Source organism: Dermacentor silvarum, chromosome 7 (genome assembly GCF_013339745.2).
Source record: "Dermacentor silvarum isolate Dsil-2018 chromosome 7, BIME_Dsil_1.4, whole genome shotgun sequence".
Taxonomy (NCBI): Eukaryota; Metazoa; Arthropoda; class Arachnida; order Ixodida; family Ixodidae; genus Dermacentor; species Dermacentor silvarum.
Genome location: NC_051160.1, coordinates 19,309,511 through 19,334,462, shown reverse-complemented (window position 1 = coordinate 19,334,462; position 24,952 = coordinate 19,309,511). Strand labels below are relative to the sequence as shown.

The 24,952-nt window shown below is 47.1% G+C and overlaps 2 protein-coding genes across 8 annotated transcripts in view; one reads left to right on the top strand and one right to left on the bottom strand.

Moving 5' to 3' along the window:
* Positions 1-13,559, bottom strand: part of LOC119457653 (uncharacterized) — a 73,670-nt gene extending 60,111 nt beyond the window's left edge. Inside the window, exons 1-2 of one of the 4 annotated variants that reach the window (XM_049670296.1) lie at positions 13,281-13,559; positions 3,130-3,441 (exon numbers count right to left, since the gene is read on the bottom strand). In XM_049670296.1, coding sequence (XP_049526253.1) covers positions 3,130-3,441; positions 13,281-13,319 — 351 coding nt within the window. In that variant the 5' untranslated portion in view covers positions 13,320-13,559. Of the gene's footprint in view, positions 1-3,129; positions 3,442-9,872; positions 10,068-13,280 lie in introns of those variants that run through there. The other 3 variants (XM_049670294.1, XM_049670293.1, XM_049670295.1) reach the window with 3 other exon arrangements.
* LOC119457654 (uncharacterized) overlaps positions 1-17,815 on the top strand; it is a 52,721-nt gene extending 34,906 nt beyond the window's left edge. The window contains exons 1-5 of one of the 4 annotated variants that reach the window (XM_037719288.2): positions 13,717-13,859; positions 13,936-14,155; positions 14,551-14,716; positions 16,432-16,623; positions 17,374-17,778. In XM_037719288.2, the coding sequence (XP_037575216.1) occupies positions 13,791-13,859; positions 13,936-14,155; positions 14,551-14,716; positions 16,432-16,623; positions 17,374-17,473 (747 nt within the window). In that variant the 5' untranslated portion in view covers positions 13,717-13,790 and the 3' untranslated portion in view covers positions 17,474-17,778. Of the gene's footprint in view, positions 1-13,716; positions 13,860-13,935; positions 14,156-14,550; positions 14,717-16,431; positions 16,624-17,373 lie in introns of those variants that run through there. The other 3 variants (XM_037719289.2, XM_049670306.1, XM_049670307.1) reach the window with 3 other exon arrangements.
* The last annotated feature ends 7,137 nt before the right edge of the window (positions 17,816-24,952 follow it).

Below are 24,952 nucleotides of genomic sequence, written 5' to 3'. Positions count from 1 at the left end.
GCGCCCAGCCCAACCTTTGGCCATGAGAGAGCCGCTTCGGCAAGAACGCATGGAAAGGGCTTCCATTATCAACAAGTTGGACGATCCTACAGAATCGGTAAGCCGCCCTCTTCTTATAGCGCGTAAGAAAGATGGGACGCTTCGTGTATTCATAGATCCGAGAGAAATCAACAAGAACATGGGAAGAGATTGATGCCGAGCTGTCAGGCGCAAACAAAAATTTTCCCGGCTGGATGCCAAAGCAGGCTTTCATCAAATTCCATTGGACGATGCGACATCGCGAATGTGCTAATTTGCAACGCCGTTTGGACGTTACCGTTTTCTGCGACTCCCCTTTGGAATTTCGTCAGCGAGCGAAGTTTTTCCAGAAAACGCTAACTGAAATATTTGAGGGACTAGTAGGCGCCCGGATATGCATAGACGATATTTTAGCGTGGGGCCACATTGAACAGCAGCATAACGAACGCCTACATGCCATGCTGAAACGGCCAGAACAAGCAGGCCTGACTTTTAACCTACAGAAATGCGTGTTCGTCTTGAAAAAAAAATGAGTTCTTGGGTGACGTAATCAGGGAACATGGGATATGTCCAAGTCATAACCTGGTTGAAAACGTGCGCTCGCTGTCCACACCCACAGATAGGCACTCGGTGCGCAGAATGATGGGCGTTGTAAGCTATTTTCGGAAGTATGCCTCATCACTGAGTGATAAGACAATGTTGCTGCGGAGCATCGTAAAAGATGACGTCATGTTTGAATGGACTGCCGCGCATGAGCGTGAATGGATGAAGGTGTGCGACGTATTGACAAACCCTCCGTTACTCGCGCTCTTTGACGAAGCGAAATACGCCAAGATCACTGCGGACGCTTTGAGAAGTGGTCTAGGTGCCGCACTTCTGCAGTGACATGGGAGTGTCTGGCGCCCAGTTACGTATGCATCAAGGACCTTGACTGAATCCGAAACCCGTTATTCGCAAATCGAAAAAGGAAACACTCGGTATAGTGTTCGCATGCCAGAAGTTTCATCGTTTTGTATATGGTCGAAAGGTACGAATGGAAACTGACCATAGACTCCTGCTTGCTATTCCCAAAAGGTTATTGGAGATATGCCACCGCGATTTCAGCGATTTTTTATCAGGCTTTTGCAATATGATTGCACTTTGCAGTTCGATCGTGCCTGGCAAGTACATGATTCTGGCGGACATGTCTCGTGCACCTTTGTCATCACAGGCGTCCAGTGCACCGACAGACGTCGACATCCATGCGGTACAGGTCGCCTACACTGTCCTAAGCACGCCAATGAAGGTGCGTCTAGAAAGGGAAACCAGGAATTACCCGTAATTATGCGAAGTGAGCGAACAAATTTCAAATTATGCCCTCTGCAGGGGAGCTTTAACTGATGTAGAAGGAATATTACTGAAGGGCTGCAAAGTGGTCATACCCAAAACGATGAGAGCAGAAATTCTTCAATGAATTCACGAAGAACACCTCGGACTGGATAAATGTAAAGCCCGAGCACGGGGATTAGTATTCTGGCGTGGGCTTAGCGGTGCTATTAATGCGTTCGTTCGGAGGTGCCGTATATACTTGCCAAAAGTATGCATATAATCAGCAGAGTGAGCCCCTTCTCATGCAGCCCACCCCGACAGGCCATGGCACCGTGTGGGAATTGATTTTTCCAGTTTGGGGCAGCTTCCTATGTCATAGTATGCGATGCCCACTTCCGACATGTATAAGCTAAGGGGCACCACAGCAAATGAAGTCATATCCAAAGTATCGGCTATTTTTTTTTTCACGGTACGGCATCCCGGTTCAAGTATGCACTGACAACGGGCCCCAGTTTGGATCGCAAGAGTTCCGTCTGTTTGCGCACAAATGACTTTCAGCAGATCACGTCAAGTCCGGAATACCCGCGGTCAAATGAACTGGCAGAGAATGGGGTTCAGATTGTTAAGCGCATCCTAAAGAAGACTAATGACTCCCACGGTCACTTTTGGCTGGGTTTTATAGCCAATCGTTCTTCTCCCCTAGGTGATGGCCGCTCTCCTGGCGAACTACTGCAAGGCCCGCACCTTCGCACTGCCCTGCCCAGGTACCACGAGGATCCAGGTGTCCCAGTAGCAAAGTATCACCAGTCTTCGAAGGGCAAGCTACTGCCACCGCTCAAAGAGGGAAGTTCGGTTCGCATTCGAAATGGAGACTGGTCACGCGCAGCGACAGTAAGCAAGAAAGCAGCTCCAAGGTCGTACATGGTGAAGACCGAGGACCAGTGGATGCTGAGGCGAAACAGGCAACACCTGATACACGCACCAGGAAACGATGACCTCAGCCCTCAGGAACAACGACATAGAGCCAGACACAGCGTGATGGATCCCACGTCTTTAATGCATGATTCAGACCATGCAGGTGTAAACTCGTCTGGTCTACAAAAGTCAACCATGGCAACGTACGGAACCTCAACGATTGCATTATGATAGCAACTTTCGCAAAGTTTCCTAGATTTGTTTTTTGTGTATCAGGCAGAGAAGATGTATCACATGCATCGCAGTTTATCAGTATCACTGTAAACGTCATACCTATAATATTTCCTTCTTTTACTCCCTTTCCCTTCTTTCTTATCGCTTCCTTTAAGGAGGCGGGAAATAAACCGCCCAGGATTATTAGTTGGCGCAGCCTTTTGCCGTCATGACTGCCTGCATGTTTCCTTTAGCAATGGTACAATATCCACGTACTTATATCTGTATAAACATCTGCGGACACATTCGTCCATATACCGATGTCACAAACAGAACGCGGTCTGCGTGTCTACCATCTGCTCGGTCTGTCTGCTTATCCATCGTATCAACTTATCTGTATCACCGAATATACCTCATCCCGAGCGACCTTTACTGATGCCCATCACCTAATCATCCGTCCTATTCCATCTATTCGTATATCCATTGGGAAAGCTCGCCTCACCTTAAGACCGATAGCACCGACTCGGTCTGCTCCCTTTGTCCGCTTATCCATCCTATCAAATTACCCGTATCACCGAGTATACCTCATCCCGATTCACTTTTCTCCATCCCTATCACCTACTCATCCGGCCCCGTTCTATCTATTCGTATATCCATTGGGAAAGCTCGCCTCACCTTGAGACCAATGGCACCGAGTCCGGCCATGCCGGCGCCGGCGGCTCCTCCGGTAGCGACGCCCAATCCCAGCAGGCCGGCACCCTTAAGACCGACGATGAGGGGCAGGGCAAAGGGCATGGGCCCCACAAGGGCCAGGGGCAGCGCCAGTGGGAATGGCAGCAGGCCGGTCAGCACGTTGGTCAGCGACGGAGGAGTGAACAGCCTAGGCAGCCATGTGAAAGGCGGCATCGTTGCCTGTGCCACGGACAGGCACAACAGCAGCGCGGGAAATATATGCTGCAGCTTCATGATGTCACTGCAGTCGGGGACCTGCAAAAATCACGTTTTGAAGAAATACCTCAGAAACAAGGACGAAGGAAGAATAAGAGTGGCTACAGCCTCTCAAATGGTCTGTGCCTCAAAGCGTGGACACGGAATGGAGAAAGAGGTCAAGAAAGTTGACAGTCACAGGGTAATGAAAATGTAAGGAGACGTGGATACAAAGACGACGAGAAACAACTTGGGGTACGCTTAAGCTTCGCTTTTAAGAGTGGAACGTGATAGCGTTATCGCATGGACGCCGTTGACGGTGACACCGACACCGTATTTTCTGTGACATGTGACCCGAACAAAATTTAGAAAGGCTCGGTTTTCAACATTCCCCTCAATGTTGACTAGAACGAAAGTACAGCGAAACACCATCAGAAATGGAGGACGCTAAAGTGGAACGCGATAGCAATCAAAGATCCCTGGCTGCTTATCGATCTTTTTTCTCGTATATTCAAATTACAATCCGATGCAATCACGTCTGCAGGTTGTGGTGAAGTCGTTCTTTACGATTTTCTGACGAATTTTACTTTGAGAAAATAAATTTTTTGTTCACCGACGCCTTGCGCCACGCGAAGAGCCCGCCCGCGGTCGGGGTGGTTCGGGATGACGTGGTTCGGCATGATTATTTCCACCAGACGCCGATGCTTACGCCGACGCCGGATTTTCTGCGACACGGGGCCCTTAACGCTGTCGCGTTAATAAATCGGCCGGAGTGCCTTGCTGTTTGAGGCCCGAGCTGGGTGCCTTATAGAGCAAAGGCATACCGGAGGAAATATACGGAACAGGACGAGGCTCGTGTCTCCAGCAACAAAAAAGTCCGGAAACAATTGGCACATCGTAATGAAATGCCAATATTTATCCAGCAAGACACGTAGGGTAACGCCGCTGGGATTCAAGGCAGTTGGAATCATTAATTGGTCAGCAGTCGATGATAAGCGAGGGAAGTTTAAAGTATTGACGGGGAAAAAGAAAGCAGGGAAGAGATTGATAAAATCGGCATAGCTAACTGTGTAGAGACTGTAATAGAGGAAATATTAAAGAGCGGTAGGGAAAACTAGACTGATATGCATGCACATAACGTCGATTAGCTCAAGTAAAGCAGGCTAAATGATAATCTGTCGACGACCCGTTCCGAAGGAGATGCCGACAAAGATCGCCGTGCCCTACGGGATGGAGAGTGTGCATGGAGTTGACAGTATACTTGACTTGGCCGTTGCACTATTGAGCTCGAAAACGCGGGTTCGATCCCCGGCTGGGGTGCCCGCATTTCGATGGGGGAGAAATGCAACAAATACGGTCGCGTATATAGGTTTAGGGGCACGTTAAAGATGAAGCGCAAACTAAAAGGAGCGATTTATTGAAATTAGAAATTTCAAATAAAGCCACGAGTTTATGCTTGCGTACTGTTCATAATAATATCAATTTGAAGCGGCAACAACCACATATAAAATACTTGCAGCGCATTTACGACTCGACAGTGAGGGAGAACAGTGCACGTTAGACGCTCTAAGTTCTAGCATGTATAGAGCGGTCGTAATACACTTTCATCAGGTCCCGATCCCTTACTTTACCAAGGACAACTCGAATTCTGTGAAATTTGTTGGCTTGCTCACAGATATAAATCTGTGAGCAAGCCAACAAATTTTCAAGTGCCAAATGGGAACAAGTGGGCTCTCAAATAGGAGGTCACTGCTTGCACTACACTCAACCCCATGCCCGTGTAAAGTTATTTCGGAGTAACACCCAAACTTAACAATACGGTATAGCATCTGATCAAGTGTACAACAACGAACGTATGTTCCGAGTTTGATGCAGCACAATGGTTCATATTAAGAAAAGTAAAATGCAAACAGTGCACGGTTAATGAACCGCCTGAGGAAAAGATGAACGAAACATACAACAACAAAATGAAAGAAATACTAAAACATTGAGTTATCATTTAGAGTAACTGGCGTAGCAAGAACTAATGCACTCGCTTGTTGCCAAATTGGAGAGAGGCCAGCTAACGCAAACTTACCAAGTTGTTGTCAGGAGTAGTCGCTAGGCTATCCTCTATAGCGTGGATGGCTTCGGCGCCTCTCTTTTATAGGCCAACCTGACCAGGCCCCAGCCTTGCTTCGGGTCGCGATGCTCCGCCTCCCGTGACGTTAGGGAGGGTGGGCAGTTGGCTTGAGCAAGCCAGCTCAGCCCCCGGCGGGTGGGTGGGGAATCTCCACAGCGCGCGACGCCGTCCCGAGAACAAACGGAAGTTCCTTTCGAGTCTACGACGAGGGGCCAATTCTCGGGAAGGATGCGGCGGATGCCACAGAGACGGGGACGTGGGGGAGGGAAAGACTGCAAGTATCTGAAGAGAAAGGAAGTACCGCCCCCCTGCCAGACATTCACGAATGTCTGAGGAGGCGAAGCCGAGTCAAGCCAGCTAGAGAGGAGGAAAACAAGGGATCTTGCGGCGTGTCTTTTCAGCCGCAAGGCGGTAGCACTAAGAGTCTTAACAAAGGGAAAGGAACATGAAGTGAAAGGGTATTGGGGGAAAATGGGAGTAACAGCAGCGTGCGCAGGTGATGGTGCCACCACCTTGACTGACGAGTGCTGTTTTTTTTTTTTTTTTTTTTTAGGCCGACCACCAAAGGAACTTGTCTGACCTTCACGCAGCTGTGGGTGAAAAAAATTGATCGTTACAGAGTTTTTTTTTTTTTTGTCATATCTGCTGAACCTTCAACGCTTCATTTTTTTCGCGTAATATACGTCGACCGGGCTACCATTATGGTAGCCCGGTCACGCTGAGGAGAACGAAGACGACCTTTCACAATTCATCACATTCGCTACGTTTATACACTGAAGCATGGGCGCTGTTGTTTAGCAGGAGGTGGCAGTATATGGGCAATATGATGCTGCGTGTTCATGCAAAGCTTTTATCAAGTGGTCGACAAAGACGCAATGAGAAGGTACACAGGACTTACAGCACTTTTATTTCATCATCCCTTCCCCTTCCCCAATAACACCGCCCCTTAGCGCAGAGGCCAGACCTGTACTGCTTTGAAATTTCGTGATCCATTTATACCTTTGTACAAATGCAACATTCCGAGTGCTGTCAACCTATATAGCCTTTTGAAATGTTCCGAAGCCACTACGTTTATATCTCTGTCGCCCACTCACACTTTTGTACAACTATAGAACGTTCCGAGCGAAGTGAAGGTATGCAGCCTGCGTCAAAAGTCTGAAAGCCACATCAAGTGAAATTCTGCTTGTAAATCCCATAACGATTCATAGCGCAGAACATGTGACTGTGGATATAGCGAAATATTGGATATAACAAAAGTAATTCTGGCTCCCTCTTCAACTTCGCTATAACGAAGTTTTACTTTTTAAGAGGTAGTTTTACCCTAGTAGCTCCCAAATACATGGGAACGGAGAAGTCGCCTTACACGGGGCACATACTGCACCGAATTCGATCAGGTTTGTTGCATTTATGGAAACTTATGAACTTACTAGGCCATTACTTTTTTCATATGTTGAATTTGCGGTAACCTCAAGTATTAAGTTAACGACTTTGTAACCCATCAATAAACGATACCATACCCAACATCATATTTAACTTCCCACGTGCAAACACCAGACAAGCAACTAACTTTAACTTAAACCTTCCATATTGCAGCAATGTCTACGGTGAACGATTATTAGTTTTTTGGCGCTATAACATGGAACACTGTGCCGGTGAAAGTAAAGGTAACCAGAAACTTTGATATTGCATGTAAACGCTTCTTATCTAGACAAGCGCAATAACACCTCCTTTACAAGTTAATACTTGTTCACGTATGCAATGTTATTCACTGAGAAAATATGTACGTGATTTACGCATATGCTATTTGTGTATTGGACCAGGTACTAGCCACATAGGCTATTGGTCAAACTATTTTGGTATGCATTCTTTGCATTGTATAAATAAAGCTCATTTTGATTTATGTATTGATTGATTGATTGATTGATTGATTGCCCACCCAACCCGCCGCGGTGCCTGCTAATCAGCGTTGAACTACTAATCCGGAGGTCGCTGGATCAAATCCTGGCGCGGTGGCCGCATTTCGATGGGCGCGAAATGCAAATACGCTCGTGTCTCGTGCTTTGGGGAGAACGTTAAAGATCCCCTGGTGGTCAAAATTAATCCGCAGTCCCCCACAACGCCGTGTCTCATAATGAAATCGTGGTTTTGGCACGTAAAACCCAATAATTCCATTCAATTCAAACTGCCCACCCGTTAAAAAAGTGCACATCGTTCTTGAATATACCGCCAATTTGTGAGTGGAACTTCTGCAAGAGCTTTGTACACAGTAATAATTATTCCCTGTAAGCTATCAACTCATACGTCAAGTTGTCCGCTTCAAATGCTCCGAGTGATGCGGTTTACACTATAGTAGCGAGCGTAGAGTTTTCAAGAAAGGAAAAAAACGCCAGCACGACTGATGGCAATTGTTTGGGGACAAGATGAGCCCCCAAGGGGTGCAAACGTTTAAGACGATTAGCGTTCTTAGGGAGCTTCGCGACCCCTTCGGTGTGGGGTTCACTGCACCCGTTTTCGCTGCTGCTGCTGTGTCGAGCAAAAAGGGGAGTGGGCGGTGTTTTTGTTGACTGCGGTAAGCCCCCCGAATAGACTGCGGTGGTTCGTTGACTTTCTCGTCTCGGACATACCTTTTTCGTTTCGTTGCTTGAGCATGTTGTGCTCACGTGTTTGAGAGAGAGAGATAGGGAAAGCTGAGGTCTCCATTCCCTCTTTGTGGTTTTTGGCGAGGAGTGGACGTGGTGGCGATGACCGTTTGGTTTGTGTCGTTGCTGCTTTGCGCATTGTTTGAAAGGGGGGAGGGAGAGGGAAAGACGCCTCACACGTGTTTCTTCTTTTGCGACTGAGTGTCGCGCGACCGCTCGCGTGGCCTCAAGAATGGATTCCTCGCGGCTTTGGCTAGACCGTCTTCTGGGAACCGTTCGGGGTTCAAGCACCCGTGGCCAGCGAGGTCGCGCCGGCGCCGCTTCAAGTTCCTAGCCCAAATCGACAAAGGAGAACACGGCATTCCCTGTCTTTGTCTCGAACACGTGAGCGCAAGAATGCGCAGGCGGCGAAACGAAAGAGATATGGCCGACACTAGAGAGAGTCAACGAAACACCGCAGTCTATTCAGGGGGCTAGCCACAGTCAAAAAAAAAAAATGCCCGCCAATCCACCCTGTGAAGGTGGTTGGAAAGCGAAGCTTTTTACGCCACCCTCACGGTGACTGCGGCGCACTTGATATTTCACACACTACAACGTAACTTTAACCACGGCCTTTATTATTATTTACTTCACAACAATGTTCACTACTGCTTTATGATCGGTGTGATATACACTACTAGACTACCCCATAGTAGGGTAGTCTAGAAAATGAACCGAAGCAGTTACTAGGCTGGAAGGGTTTCGAATGACGTCAACCCTCTTTCAAGCAGCTGCATAAGCTTTGCAACAGCTGCAATCTAATCTTACGGACCGCGCCGAGCCTGTTTCCGTTGTTTGCCCGCAGCCCTTATCCATCATGTTGGCTCATCACTTTGAAGCTTGTTTTTGTGGTTTTTCTTGCGAAAACGAGTGCTTAGTTGTACGCTGAATGCCTGAATTCAAGTAAGCTATACTGCTATACCTGCAATTGTTAGCGGTTCGTCGGGATCGTTTTTTGATTACAACGACGGACACGACAGAACCCTTGGCTGGTAGAGGTACAAAGCTTCGCTTTAAAAAAAAAGGTAAACGCCCTGTCCTTCTGCTCGGCGCAGCAACAAGGAAAACTGTTGGTTTCGAACCCAGGTGCCTCAGCACACCAGCCCGATGCTCTACTCATTGAACCATGGACGAACTTCCTTCCTCTTTTTTTCTTTTTTTTTTTTTGTATATTGAGACCACGGATGCACGCGTAGGGTTTTACGTGGAAGAACCAGTTCTGATTATGAGGCACGCCGTACAGTGGAGGGCTCAGGATTAATTTTGACCACCTGGGCTTCTTTAACGGGCACAACGCAAGCACACCGGCGTTTTTGCGTTTCGCCTCCATCGAAATGCGGCCGGTACTCGATCCCTGGGTCTCGTGCCCAGCAGCGCAACGCCTTAGCTGATTGAGCCACCGCGGCGGGTGTGGAAAACTTCGCTCGCTAGGAAATTCCAAAGGGAAGACGCAGAAGACGATAACGTCCAAACGATGTTGCAAATTTGCACTCGCGATGTCGCTTCCTGCAATGGAATTTGATGAAAGCCTGCTTTGGCATCCAGCGGGGGAAATTCTTTGGCATCCAGCTCGGCCTCAATCTCTTCCCTTGTTGGCATTGGATAGTGCTTTGTTTTTGTTTGATTTCACTCGGATTCATACAGACAGGAAGTGCCCCATCTTTTTTACGTGCTATTACAAGAGGGCTTACCCATTCGGTAGGTTCGTCCACCTTCTTGATAATGGAAGCCCTTTCCGCGAGCTCCAGTTCTTGTCGGGTTGGGTGCATTACTGGAACCTCCCGAACGACCATCCGGTATCATCGTCTGCCGACACAGCCCGTGCCCTGAAACAAGTCTGGAAAGGCCTTTTCCGGTGCTGGCTCTCTCCGCTTAACCGAATCGACAGCTTTCGGGACGAGCCCAATTGCTGACATGCCTGCGGCCCTATTACAGCCTAGCGGGAATTTCTTGACTACGAAGAATGTCACAGCAGCGTGTGCCGTATCATTCAACGAAAGAATATGTCTGCCAACTCCGACATGCTTGATGGCACTGCCATTTTCGCTTTCAAAACTGCAGCGCTTTTCTGCAGTTCCGCAGTTTTCTTCTGCCGCCGAAAATGGGACAAGGGAATTATGTTGCTTGTGAATCGGCATCCACTTTTAACAGAATTTCCTAGCCGCATACAATTCCGCTGACAGTCCAATCTGCGCTTGCCCCGTCACTTACGCCACAAACGCCGATATTAAAAATGTCGATACCGTCCTCTGCCTCATCCTGTACTTGGTCTATTTGCCGGCTCTCACGACGCTTGCCGCATAAAGCAAAATGGTTCAGCTTCTTGCAAGCATAGCACGTCTTTCCATACGCTGGACACTCTTTGCGCATGCTCATTGTTGCATTGTCCGCACACCGAAACATTTTCGAGTTTGAGGAAAGCATGGTTGCGTGAACAGGAAAAAAAAAAAGACTCGGAAAGAAAATTAGGAAACGATAGGTCAGGCGCTGAACTTCAACTGTTTTATTCTTACAGCAGAGCAAGAGGGTTTCAACAAATGCGCATGCGTGTGTCAGTGTCATCTAAGGCGATGACAGGTACGTTTTTTAACAGCTGCATCTCGTTGTCAAAAAGAAAAACAGACGTATCACTAATAAAACTCGTGCCTGTCTTTTTATGTGATAGTCCTCCAAAAGTTCTCTATCTAACGTATTACCACTCTTGCCAATTATCTTAATGTCACGCAGTAGTGGTTCACATGTGCCGGCCAAGCAAACCATGCAATGCGCAGGTAAGTGCGCATTACCTTTGTTCATGATTGACAATTCATGCTCCCATGCCCGGTCATTGACACATCTCCCCGTTTGGCCCACGTAAGACTTCCCACATTTCAGCGGTATCTCATATACAACGCCAGTCGCACATTTCACGTAAGGTCTGGTGGGGTTTTTTCTGGAATCCCGACTTTTTGTCAACGCGGCTAATGCACGCTCACAGTCGAGCCAACTTGCGTGGCGCCGAGAAAACAAGAGGCACACCAAACCTATGTGCGACTTTCTTCAAATTGGGGGAAAGTTTGTGGACACATGGCACCACTGCGGGCTTGCATCTTTTTCGGTTAGGGTTAGCCATATGCTTTTTGCCCTTCACCTTCTGGAGCAATGTTTTTGAGACGGCCCCTACGACCGCGCTCGGGTAGCCGGCTGTCTGTAGCCTCGCCAATTGGTTGTCAAAGCTAGCCTGCATCACGTGAGAGCACGACTTCATGAGAGCAGACTCAAGGCATAGAGTGGCTATTGCTCTTTTTACTAACTTTGAATCTGCCGATTCGTACGGCAGCTATTCATTCTGTGCACGTGGGCTATACTGCCAACAGACGTGGTTTTTGTCAAGAACTAAAATCAGATCTAAGGGAGTTCATGTGTAAATAACATGCCCTTCCCATGTAGCCTAAAATCACGTAAAACCTCGTTAATACACTGGTCAACGGTAAAATGTTTGCTTTTCAAACAAATTAAAAAATCAACGTATCGAAAATCCTTAAGGTAGAACCTATCGTCAAAGGAACAGTGTAGGTCACAGTCAATTGACGCCAAGAAAATGTCACAGAGCACAGGTGCGACGCAGGAACCAATACATATTCCTTGCCACTCAACATACAGGTCGTCGTTAAAAGCAATAAAAGTAGACGTTAAATAAAATTCCAGCAAAATCATAAAATTGTCACTAGACATGCCCACTAGATTCTGAAAAGCTACTCCGCCGTTACGGTCAATGCAATCCCTAACGGAGGCACACATTTCGTGTTGAGACACTGAGTAAAAGAAATCTACGTCTACAGAAAAAGCGTATGCAATAGAGGCGTTTCCTTTTAGGAATTGAATTACATCTGGGCCGGTATTTTGTAGAGATGACTTTAAAGTAATAATGCCTTTTCGCGCTTATCGCGCTTTGTCAGTGGTCATAGCGACGGTCCGCTCGCGTTATCAACGGGATCAGCCGGCCGTGAGCGGTGGATGATAGGACTATTCCAAAATAAGTCCTAAGACATCGCTACAAAAACGCGGCCCTGTAGAGCTTTTAGAATTGCTTTCAAATGATTTAAAAGGAACTGGCTAACTAACTGCTGCCAAGAACCTTTCTCGCTTACGATGGCACGGAGCGTAATTCCTTCCTAGTGCGATTTTGCCGTAAAAGACACTCTTAACGAAACACCTTTACAGTCACCTATTGCCTTGACTAACTTCGAAAAGTTAAGTTCTGTGCAAAGTGATATTGCTTGTTTCTCGACTCTTGTTGCCTTTTCTTTTCCTTGGACAAAATTCTTTGCTACCGCTTGTTGTGCCTTGTCATTAAAACACCTGCTTTAGAAAACCACAAAGTGACCTTCCTTGTCAGACTGTACAAGTTGAAGGTCATTATCTTTGAAAAAGGTTACGACGGTCCTTGTAGGGTCTCTGGACTTGCCGGTCACCACCTTGTTCGCTGCCCCTACCATGTCATCAACTCCTCCCAAAAGACATCTCTCCTGGTCTTCACTTGTGGCTTTCTTTGATAGACGCCTATTTAAGGCCAAAAGTTCATGGGCGGGTATGCTCGGTTCACGGCTAAACTTCGACCCTTTGTCTAGAACACGGGTGACACTTTCCGGGATTGCGATATGGACTTCAGGCACCAACAGACCCCCTTTTCGTGCCATCTTCTTTCGAGTTTCGCTTACGCTCTTTCGAGTTTCGAGTTTCGCTCAGCCCTGTGAGTGTAGTCCACTTGCAGCGTCTCACTCAATCAAGCAGCATTTTGCCTCGCTGAAACCTCGTTTGTTTTGCACATCTGCTCCGCCCTCTGTAAGGTTAGGTCCTTTTCACGCAGCATTTTTTCGCCTAATGTTCGAATTGTTTGTGCAAAAATCCACCTGATCCCCTTATGAACTCTTCTAACGTGCCGAAATTGCATAGCTTTGCCTGCTTCTTTAACTTCCGCAGATGTTGCTTAAACGGCTCCCCCTCATACTGCATGCGAAGGCGAAAAACATGCCTTTCATACACCTCATTGTCCTCGGTCAACACAGTATACGCCTCTAACTTCTGCATTACTATCTGGTAGTCTTCTTTGCTCTCACCTGCTGTGAAGGAGAAGTTGCTATAGACGTCGAGGGCATCTTCACCAGCGATGCTGAGGATGATTGCTGCCTTCGTGGCTTCTGTCCTCAGTGGTTTAGCGGGCGTCGCAGTAAGGAAAAGCTCCAGTTTTTGCCTGAACCTCTGCCAGTTTATGCGTATGATTCCCCGACAACTGCAGCGTCTCTGGAGGCTTGACGGTAGCCATTACGGCAAGGCTTCGGCACTTCTGACACCATGTACCGTTGCTAAAAGAAACAGGCAGTCATGACGGCAAGAGGCGGCGCTAACTGATAATGCTGGGCGGTTTATTTCCAGGAAGCGATACGAAAGAAGGGAAAGGGAGTGGAAGAAGGTAAGACTAGGTATGACGCTTACAGTGATACTGATAAACTGCAATCTGATACAGATAAATATGTATACGCGGGTATAAATACGTGCAGACATAGGGACAGGCAAGCTCACTTGGGATGGGTAAGCTGGTGAGGTAGGCTGACTACCGGCAGACCGTGATGACGGGCATCCGGACGAAGGGACGCTCTTTCGTAAGAGAAACTTCAAGAATATGGGGCCTCTCACGCGTATACGCATGTCTACGTTACGAACGAGCCTGGACGTGTCAATGCAACTCGATCCCCGTTCTTCCCGCCCGTATAGGCTGCCCTGATCAACTCGGCTGCGCTCAAGATCGCCGGCTTAGGCGCCATGGCTGCCAAGGCCAAGGTCACCTCTGCTGCTGCCAAGGCCGCGGCGGAAGCTGGAGTCAACGCAATTGTCTACCAGGCAAAGTCGAAGCTCGCAGCTTCGCCCACCGTAGCGCACGTGGCTCCTGTCGCACGAGTCGTCGCAGCACCAACCGTGCCCGCGGTCCCTCAAGGTAATCGCATTTTCATTTGAAAGTTAACACGGAAATGAGCGGCACCGTATACCAGTCATCCTTGAAGCAATGCGTATAAACATAATCCGCAAGGGGAGAGGGTACATTCATACCCGGATGTATGAACGGGAAATGGTATGTGGTAACGTTGAGGTAGCAGGACTGCATGTTCCAGAGCAAGTGCGTATCGATGATCCAGAGCTGGTGTGCACGTGTTCGGTGGAGCGGGCGAGATTCAGCGATAGTAAGCCCTTCTTGGGTTTGGTTGACTCGGGAAGGAAGTAAATCGAGATCTGTAGGCGGAGGAATTGTGCAGATTTTCTCTGGTAGCAGTTTGCCGTTAACACAGATGGCTGGAAATGCACTCGCATCACCGTCTTTCTTCCTCACTGCAGTGACAGTCAAGATAATCAAGACGCCGCCAGTCATCACTGCCCGCCCCGTTCCGGTTGACCCATGGAAGTTCGCCGCCGCCCTGCCGACTGGGTGGGACCACTCCATGACCTACGGACACCCGTACTTTGGATACGGCTTCACCAGGAGCGCCATTGAACTGCGCAAGTTAGTGTTGTTACTTCTTATTATTATAAGCAAACTTACGACAGCAGACAAAAGCACGCATGCGGTAGGGCTTGCGAATGCCCCCGTAGATCCTATCTTGCCAGCCGCAACAAGGTGAATACACCTGGTAGCGAAGCTTCCATACAAGCCCATATGTTGAAAACATGGCGTTTCTTGGGGCTTAGCGCCATCTGTGTGGGGCGAGAACACTTCTGGCGTCAGAAAACATTATCTGACGCCGTGTCCTTTAGAAGCAGAAGTGCCGTCATTTTGTTCTCAAAGGTGCGAAATTTGTTTGCGAAGCCTGCCGTTACAACTTTATATTCAAATGCCCCTCCATTCGACGTGATGGGCGTTTCGAGTGATGCAAGCAATGCTCAGCCATGCGGGGGTCCAAACAGCATCCTTCCGCAGAACACGCTTTGGGCGTCCTTCCTTAGGACGCCACGCCCGGCGGCCAGCGCTGTCCCAAGAGAACTAAAGCGAACAATTATCTGGCGGTCGCAACTCGCCTGTTTTGACTGAACAGGTTAAGAGACAATGAAACTGCACGCATCGCCAAATTCACATTAACGTCGACAAGCAAAGCAACACATGTGAGGGACGTATTGTAAAAGCTGAACTTTCCGAGTGCCCCTTTCTGCACACATCAACAGCTGCTTGCATTGCCAGTGATAGCGTCCTCAACGACCGCCTCCATCGGTGGGCGCTGCAAATGATATTTCTTGATAACAATCAAGCACAATACTTCTTTCCCCCTCATACGTGTATAAAATTGATTAGGAACTTTATTTTCGTTGAATGAATCTAACCGTGTCTCGCTTTACATAAACGCTTTTTGTTACATAAAAAAAAAAAACGCTTGTTCCCTCCAAACATAGTCGCGCTTCAATCGCTGCTCCCATAACCACCCTTGCTGATGTCAGTGACAATTCATACTGAACCGCTTTTCGCCCACAGCTTTGCCACCTATTTGAATCGACCTTGGCCGCGATGACTACTTATTCCTTTCAAATTGGGTTTAAGAAATATTACCATCTTAGGTATGTCAGAAGTGCTCTTTGGTTTCGTAAGGTTCGACAGAGGTTTGGAACGAAGTCGGCGCACGCGTCCTTTGATTTCCTTGTCTCAAGTTTTATCATTAAATTCGAGCTTCGCGTAAGTGAACAGTCGCTTGCAGACTCCTCGCGCAAAAAAAAAGTATGCTCCACGGAGCCGATCCGCAGGCGTCGTCTGCGGCGCCGCTCGTTTGGTGGCGCTGAAGGCCGAACGACTACGGCGGCTCCTAGAGGAAGCGCGCTGCCTGTGCCAGCATGGTAATGGTGTGTGTGGTAATTTTAACTTCTACTCTAGACCATATTGAGAACATGTCCAATCGCCCGTAGTCAGTGTTGCTACTTGAATGTTTCAGCAGAAGCAATGCGATTCACGAAACACACCTGGCATCATAATTCGTGCTGCTTATCATAGATCATCATAGATGTGCATAGATGATCATATCATGATATGGCGTTCCCCTTTGTGTCGGGTAGTCACCGAGAGTTCGGGTCTGGCACTCGTGACAACAATCCGGTACTCGTTGTTATAGTATGTTGCCGACAAGCATGACTCCGGTTTCTTCGCAAGGTGATTATACGTGAAACGATAACGCGAGGTGCAATTTTTGCATTTTCAACGCCAAGATGTTCACCGTGAGACACATTCAAACTGCGCAGGCGCAGGGAGGCACCTTTGACAATGGCCGCTTTGGATCCGGCTCTTGGAATCAACCCGCAGATGTTGAAAAACATCTTCGAGTACGTGACCATCTACGACGCCGAGCATTGCGTCCTGCGAGTGGTCTGCGAGGTGGCTGCCCAACCTAGCCTGGCCGGGCCCCAGGGCACGAATGTCACCGAGTTCATGACGTGAGTCTCGTCGTAGTGGTCTAATAACATGTGCTACGTAGGCGAGGTTACCATGGCAATTTCCATATGCCAATCGATCACGCGCATTTTAATGAACGCCGCCTAGATGATAGCTGAAGTGAATGCCGTAGCTTTGTTCATGAAGGGAAAATTTTTCCTCTAACCGACAGCTAGTTGCACCAAGCTACAGAAGTTCGAGAGTACGCCCTGCACGCTTACGATGTTCGCGTGAATTGAATGCATTCTACCACAAATGGCAGTAAGTTTTAATGCCATGAAGTCTGTTTCGTGCACCTGTAGCCGGGATTTAATGGACAGTTTGCCAAAACATGCGGGTTGGCTTTCCTGCAAGGACATATTCCAGCAGAAAACTCTCGTTCAGAATGCTTTTCTCGTTGTCTGTGCCTTCAACCCTGCACATTCCAGCGAAGGCGCACGAGTGCAAAAATGCGCTTCAAGTAATTTCTGCAGAGAGAAAGGGTGAAACGGAATAAAGGAAAGGCAAGGTGCGAGTGCTGAATGGAAAGCATAGTTCGTTCTCCTAGCCTGTGGTCGAGGTTATTTGATTGGAAAATATACTTGCTCGCGCATGCGCAGTAAGCGTCCATTTGATAACTATGTAGCACCAAATTAAAATACATTTTCTCAACACCTATACGCTTGCTAACGGAAATGTGTGCTAGTATAGAGTGGGGACTGTGTCCCAGCTAATCCCTTAGTGACTGCCACTTCTCGCTGTTTTCCCGACAGGTCACTGTCGGAGGACGACTCTGGCGCCCCCTGGAACCCGTACCGCGACGCCGCTCTCACCGGACAGATATCCGCAAAGAGTGCCAGGAGCGCTACCTGACGTGCTCCCAGTCCACCGAAGCACTCGTCGAATTGGCACGAACTCGGACCGCCCAGGCTTCCGAATCCATGACCGGGGCCGCAACGAGGGTGTAAACATTCGTCAAGCCGCCTTCACGGGCGCTAAGCGTCCGCTGCCACCAGCCGTACATCACCTGCTCCATCCATGTTCTTACCAAGTGCATGCAACGAATCTCTGTACATAGCTAGTAGTATCATATCTACTGAATTAATGTAATGTATCATTCTTCATGTAGCGTATAAGGCTTTTATGTGTGATCCCTTGTGCCTGCTGAAATAAAAAAGTACTATGCGAATTCGCAATGTTTCCTGTGTCATAGGTGAAAACCCTCGCCAAGTAGCGATGCGATTGGCGCGACACTTAATAGCGCTGCTCTAAAAGGCAGATCCTGCTGCATCCTGTTACATTATCGCTGATGTGCTCCTAAGTTGCGCCAATTATGGTGTTTCCTGCACATAGTGCTGCTAAGATCGAGGACAGAGTTTGTGTCCGATCTTGCTCGTCATTTCCGGCGAACCGTTGCCCGTTCTGCTGTCGCACGCCACCGCTGCATTAGCAGATATCCAGAAACTCGACTTCCTTGCTTCTTTTTTTTTTTTTTGAGAAAATAAAGATTACCAGCGTTCTCGCATACCTGTGGCAAATGTCTGAAATTGTGCGCACGGCACAATGTTCTCCGCTCTTTTCGATTGCGCTTATCCGTCTTAATTTGGACCCTCCAAAAGCCTATTTTCCTGCTTTAAATGCATTTTTTGGCTGCTTCAAAAACCTGCTTCAAAGGAGTTGCGTTGCCGGCGGCTTCACCCCGGTCTTGTTCCTAATCGAATACGAATTTCGGGGTCATATGTTGATGGAAAATGAAGGTGAAAGTCCGACTTTATCAATGTAGCAGCAAAATCTCAGCGCCACTACGTCACTAGGACGTCACGGATTTCAGGTTCTTTGTCTCGGCCATTGAGGTTCAGTAAAACTTGCAGACGCCGTCAAAATTTATGACCTAACGACGAGCATTTGTCATCCCTCATGTGCTTTTTTTTTTATTGCGATAGACACTTCAACCGGATTTCTGCCGTCGCCATGAGGTTCCGTATAGATTCCAAGGGCGATAAAATCGTAGCCGCGCGCCGTATGCGAGAGTCAAAGCGCGTGGGGGGACGCGCGCTATCACGGAGAGCCAACGCACGGCGGAAAGCAAACGCGACCGTCGCGCGAAAGGCCTGGGGGTATGACGGGGAAGGAGGCGGGGCGACGCTGTGCTACGGCACCAAATGCGTATCTTGCAACCGAGCGCAAGGGGAACTGGCAACGCAATCTCCCACGCGAAAGCAAAAAAAAAAAAAAAGCGGGGAGGCAGCGAGGGGCGGGGAGGAGGGGGGGAGCAGCTTCTACTCTGCCAACAAATACGCTTGCACTGGCTGTGGTGGCCGTCGCCCGCACCGTCTGTTATCTCCACACGGGTCTGACCTTTGTATGCGCTGTGCATTCGCCGCTCAGTTTCCGTTGCAGCGATAGACCGCACGATTCTTCACCCGCTGCAGCGGCTGCGCTTGCTGCCAGCGTTTTGACAGTCGTTGTCTGCGGTCATTCAGTGTGATCTACTCATGTTTGCTTGTGCGCGATGACACCACGCTTGTCAATTCAGTTAGAAACCTAATGTGTCCAAGTTTATGCAGGCGATAAAACTACTCTACTATCCCTACTCCGAATAGCTCTCTGCCAATTTGCTATCGCAATTGATGCTTCGCCTTTCGGGCGAAACTGCGACATTTTTTTTTCATTGCAGATGGGTAGTTTACTAATACAGCTCAAATACATGTTCATTTTAATAGCATAGGCAGGAGATTAAGAACAAATAAGTCGGGACAGTTCGTAGCGTAAGGGTGCCGCATTATCACAACAAAATACCGAAGGGGCACTATTCTCATCGTTAGCGCCTTCGTACATTTTTGAGACTACCTCGGAAATTAATGTAGTTTTCGGCGATGGCCTATAAGCGGAATAAAGTACATTTATCTAGTTGGAATGCTTTCAGCATGTGGCGCCAATATTACATATCAAATAACGTTTTGTCGCAGCGTATATTTCGACTTAATCAGAAGACAGTAAGTGCGGAATCCACAAATAGAACACAAATGGCGGCAAACAATGCCCACTGCTGAATGCCACGTCTGAACGAAACACGAATTGAAATAATCCTGGCTTAGCCGGAGAAGTCTGACAATTTTTTATTCGTTTTCAAAAGTCGTGAATATTCGCGCGCACCTCGTATATAGCGGCGGTTAGTTTGTGCAATGCTCGTGAAAGAGAAGGGAAGAAGCGCACAGAACAGAACAAGAGAAGAGGTAGATGAGGCAGCCAGACAGCTTCAACCAATTCCCCAGCTATAAACGCGTTTCTAGCATTAGTTCCCCCACAGCTGAATCTTGTAAAATTGTTATGGGTACCAGGTCATTGTGGATTACATTTAAACGAAATGACCGATTCATTAGCGCGAGCTTCCCTGAATGGTCCGATAATATCGGTCCTTCCGGTAGTGGCGCACATAACAACGATCAGATACCGGAAATTTTCAATTCGTCGAGATATTATTGAAACAATAACATCATTGACTGAATTTCAGCACCTAAAATTTCCGTGAAAATACAGTGGTGTCCATCAAGACAATCGGAATTAATGATCACAAAATTATGCTGCCATGTCCCCCATTAAACCAATATTTACACAGGGCTGGGCATGCGATATCGCTTCTGTGTCAATTCTGCCTACACATAGAAGCTATAGAACACAACTTTTTTTTAATATGTCGCCGAATTCAATTACAATGAAAAAGACTTCTTGAAATTCCGCTCGCTAAATTAGGGCTAAACGTAACATCAGAAATAGCACTAACTTTCGGTGCCTCAGTACTGGGCTTTAGCCACAGGGATGTAAGTGATGTCGTTTGTGGTTTCATTCAGTCCAACAAAACGAATAGCATTTTAAATCCCCACTTTTACAATTATCTTAGTGATATTTAAGTGTTCATTCATTGACGTTGGTCATTCAAGTGACGAGAGTGAAGGAGTGATTTTGAAGCAGGAGAGCCGCGGGTGCTGTGCTGACTCACCAGTTGCTTCAGTCAACGCACGGAGCAGATAGTAACTTCCGCTTCAATCGTTCAAAAAGAATGACCTACTTTTAGGCAGTCCATATACAGTATGCACGAATTTGTTTCGTTTGTATGTGCGCATATGTCTCGACTTGTTATTTGGCTAGTATCGCCATGTTACAGTCCTTTCAGGACAATGCTCGGTGCTAGTAATCGCACTTCGCTCGATTGACAAAACATAGTGCGCACATCTGGTGACACGCTGTACCCTTGATTCATTAAGTGCCGTTGTCACGGTGCCCAAGAAAACTGAAATCAGTCCTTTCTATTTACACGATCTACCGTTCTTCAGACGTCCAACTGAGAACGTGATCGAATAATCTATAAAGGACTCGTTCTTGAACAAATGGACACCACAGAAACCTCACGAAGCGCGTTCTTTTCTCGACTACTCGCATTCGATTCGATTCGGAAATTTCACTATGCGTGCATCCATGCTTTTCATTATCGACGCTCACTATTGGTATACCAGATGGTCGCAGAGTTTTGCCTCCTTAAAATGAACTTAATGACTCTACCGCACACTATTAGTGCTTGTCGTGATGGCTGCGCTCACCTCACCGTTCTTGTTGCTCTTAGTCCCGGAAAGTCACCTCTGCCTGTGGTTCTTGTAAAAAAATGTCACGATGGGGAAATGACGGTACATCAACACAACCAGGAGCGACGTGGAGGTACAGCCTTTGTCGAAAGAAACGGAGCCTCGGCGCTCATGTCTACGGCTGACTGAAATGCCCATGCCAGTTTTTTTTTTTTAAATACATTATCATTAGGAGTGTTAAAGTAAAAGAGAGGATCTGAAGTGTGGGAACCTGGTCACGTGGTATAATTATATAGTGCAACCGACGGTGCGGTGGAGTTCGCTCCTCAAACAGGCCGGATGTGTGCCGAGTGATCTCCTGAACAGCACTTTGCGATGCGGTGAACGCGGTAGGGGTTGAGACACCAAATTTTGAGGTTATAAATAAACCTGCTGTAGGCTTCCTCTGTATGCAAGGACACTCAACATGAAGTGTTGGACACAGCAAACGCTCAAAATATATTTTAATTCGCTTCCAAAGATTGCCTAATTGCTCGTTCTCGCGATCGAGACCCATCGCTAGCGAGATTGACATCGCCGTCAATGTGTTGGAAGCGTAACGAAGGTTTTAGCGACGTCATACCACATTAGAGTGACGTACAATGAGCGGTGACCCACAGCACCGGGCAGGCCTAGAGAGCCTCGAGTCTATAGAGTGGAGTGGGCCGCATCGGACGTAGACGTAGAGTCGGAATCAGAGCTGCCGCCTAGCCACGACAACTGTCACCATGGTTTTTTTTTTTTTTTTTTTTTGCTACGCTGCACTGGTGTGCGAGAGCAGACGATGCAGCAGTGCGTGCGTCACAGCTTTGTGGGCCCACTGTGACCAAGCTTCCTAGACAGTGACGTCACTGTCCAAATCGGCACCCAGAAACCGAAACTGAAAATCGTTCGCATAAATATTGCGATATTCAATTATTTACTGAGAATATATGAATCTTCGAGCGTGTATCATGCTTCCTGGAGCAATAAGAAACGTTTGAAACAAAGAATACGCAAGCCACAAATTTGATGTTTCAACCCCTTTAAGTCACGTAACCAGGACCTCAAAGAGCTGCGACTTAATTCTAACGCATTTCTCTCGCACTTACCCCTAAATCGCTGCTTTAAACCACTGTTTAAAAACAATTTTTATAATCGTTTAGCTAATTCAACGAAATTTCTTGCGAGTGTCAAACCGTTTTCGTGGGGCGCTCCTAAAGATAGTACAGTCTAACAGAGGGGTAAAAACCGCATGGTGGTACGGTATACCACCACGCCATAGTGCCGGTGGTGATCGTGGTACCGCACGGTGGCATGTGTGCTTTCTTCGTGACAGGTATAGTGTTTTGAGGCGCTGTCGTTGAGACTGCATTGATTGAGGCTTGCGTTGGGGTTGGCTAGGATAACATACCGTATTTATGCTTATAAAGCACCGCTGCAAAGTTGAAACAGAGGGACAAGAACAGCACAGTTGTCTGTTCTCGTTCCTGTCTTTCGACTTTGCAGCGTTGCTTTATTAGCACAAGTTGTTGAGACGCTCAGCCCGGAGGTGGTGGCAGACGCTGCACGTGGTATTTTGGAACTGGTCCTTTTCATGAAGTGGCGCTCGTAGTACCGGTTTGCTCCAGCGTACGGGTAATTAAGCCGCAATGGTAAGGGACAGTGCCACCCATAACACACAGTGCAGCATAGTGCCACAATTAACAACCTCGCGAAGCATTCTAAACGCATTATTGGATACCAAGCGGGATTGGTTACTCATAACTTTATTTCATCACGAAGCATATTGCGCAATCCGTTTCTTTCTTGTTGTTTTCAGATGGATTACCAGAAGAGACGGACATGCACGACAAATCGCAATGTCCAGGCGGCTAATTAACAAAGTATAGAAATTCACTTTTTTAATTATTCACTTTTAGGCCACACGTTCCAATTTTGAACTTGAAGTCGAGCATTAGTGCAGTCAGTGTTTGTCGAGCAGAAATACCGACACTATAGCGCCACTTTCGAGATATCCAATGCATTTGAAAGCATCTTTTAGGGCCAAATATTTCGAAGGTATGCTAATCTTACGATTTATGCAAAGTAAACATACTTCATTACAGGGAGGATTCAATCGACGCAGGTCACGGCTATGCAGCACTCGCCGCCACCGTGGCTTCGTTTGATTTGAGATTTGAGAAGCTAAATTTTGGATACATTAGAGTTCAAAGAATTTCCAATTAGGGCGCAAAATTTCATTCATGTGCCTTTATTAGTTTTTCTAATAATGCGACCGAAATTAAGCAATATTGAGAATTTCGGTTCAACTTTTGCAAATTTTTGCGGGAAGGTACTAACGCTACGAAGCTTCGGTATAAAACTAATAAAGGTACATGAATGAAATTTTGCGTCCTAAATGGAAAATCTTTGAACTCTAATTTATACAAAATTTAGATTCCTTGAGCGTGTAGTTGCCGGGCTGTTTACAGCAGAATATTGCGATATTTGGCAATCTTCAAAAGCAAATTATCCAAAAGGTGAAAATTAAACATTATTTTGCTGCCTCTAGGAAATAGATAATTATGTCCTAAAGCTACAGAGCAAGCCGCAATGCAGTAAATGCGGTAGTTTCTTCTAAATACAGTCACAACTGAGACACAGTTCGCAAAAACCATGTTTCTCATGCTTGTTCTTGAACATTTATTTCTAAATCACATTACTCAATTTCTTTAAATTATACATAGTTGGAATCTACAAGAATTAAGCTTTTTTATGATATATAAGACAACTTGATATCCAAAGTAGAAGAGCCGCCACGATTGCTCCAAAAGTAGTGAAAACGAGGGGCTCGTGCCGCCGGAGTGGGACCGGCACCTTATTGGGGGGACATGGCAGCATGTTTTGTGATGATTACTTACGATTGTCTTGATGGACGCCACTGCATTCCTCACGGAAATTTTAGGTGCCGAAATTCAGCCCATGATGTTACTGCTTCAATGATATCTCTACGAATTGAAAATTTCCGGTATCTGATAGCTGTTATGTGCGCCACTATACTGGAAGGACCGATATTATCGGACCATTCAGGGAAGCTCGCGCTAATGAATCGGTCATTTCATATAAATGTAATCCACAGTGACCTGGTACCCATAACAATTTTACAAGATTCAGCTGTAGGAGAACTAATGCTAGAAACGTCTTTATAGCTGGGAAATTGGTTGAAGCTGTCTGGCTGCCTCATCTACCTCTTCTCTTGTACTCTTCTGTGCGCTTCCTTTCTTCTCTTTCACGCGCATTACACAAACTAACCACCGCTATATACGAGGTGCGCGCGAATATTCGCGACTTTTGAAAACGAATAAAAAATTGTCAGACTTTTCCGGCTAAACCACGATCATTTGAACCCGTGTTTCGTTCGGACGTGTCATTCACCAGTGGGCATTGTTTGCCGCCATTTGTGTTCTATTTGTGCATTCAGCACCTATTGTCTTCGGATTAAGTCGAAATATACGCTGCGACAAAACGTTATTTGATATGTAATATTTTCGCCACATGCTGAAACCATTCCAACTAGAGAAATGTACTTTCTTCCGCTTATAGGCCATCACCGAAAACTAAATTCATTTCCGAGGTAGTTTAAAAAATGTCCAAAGAAGCTAACGGTGAGAATAGTGCCCCTTAGAAATTTTGTTGAGATAATGCGCGACCCTTACGCTACGAACTGTTTCGACTTATTTGTTCTTAATCTAAAAATTATTGGGTTTTACGT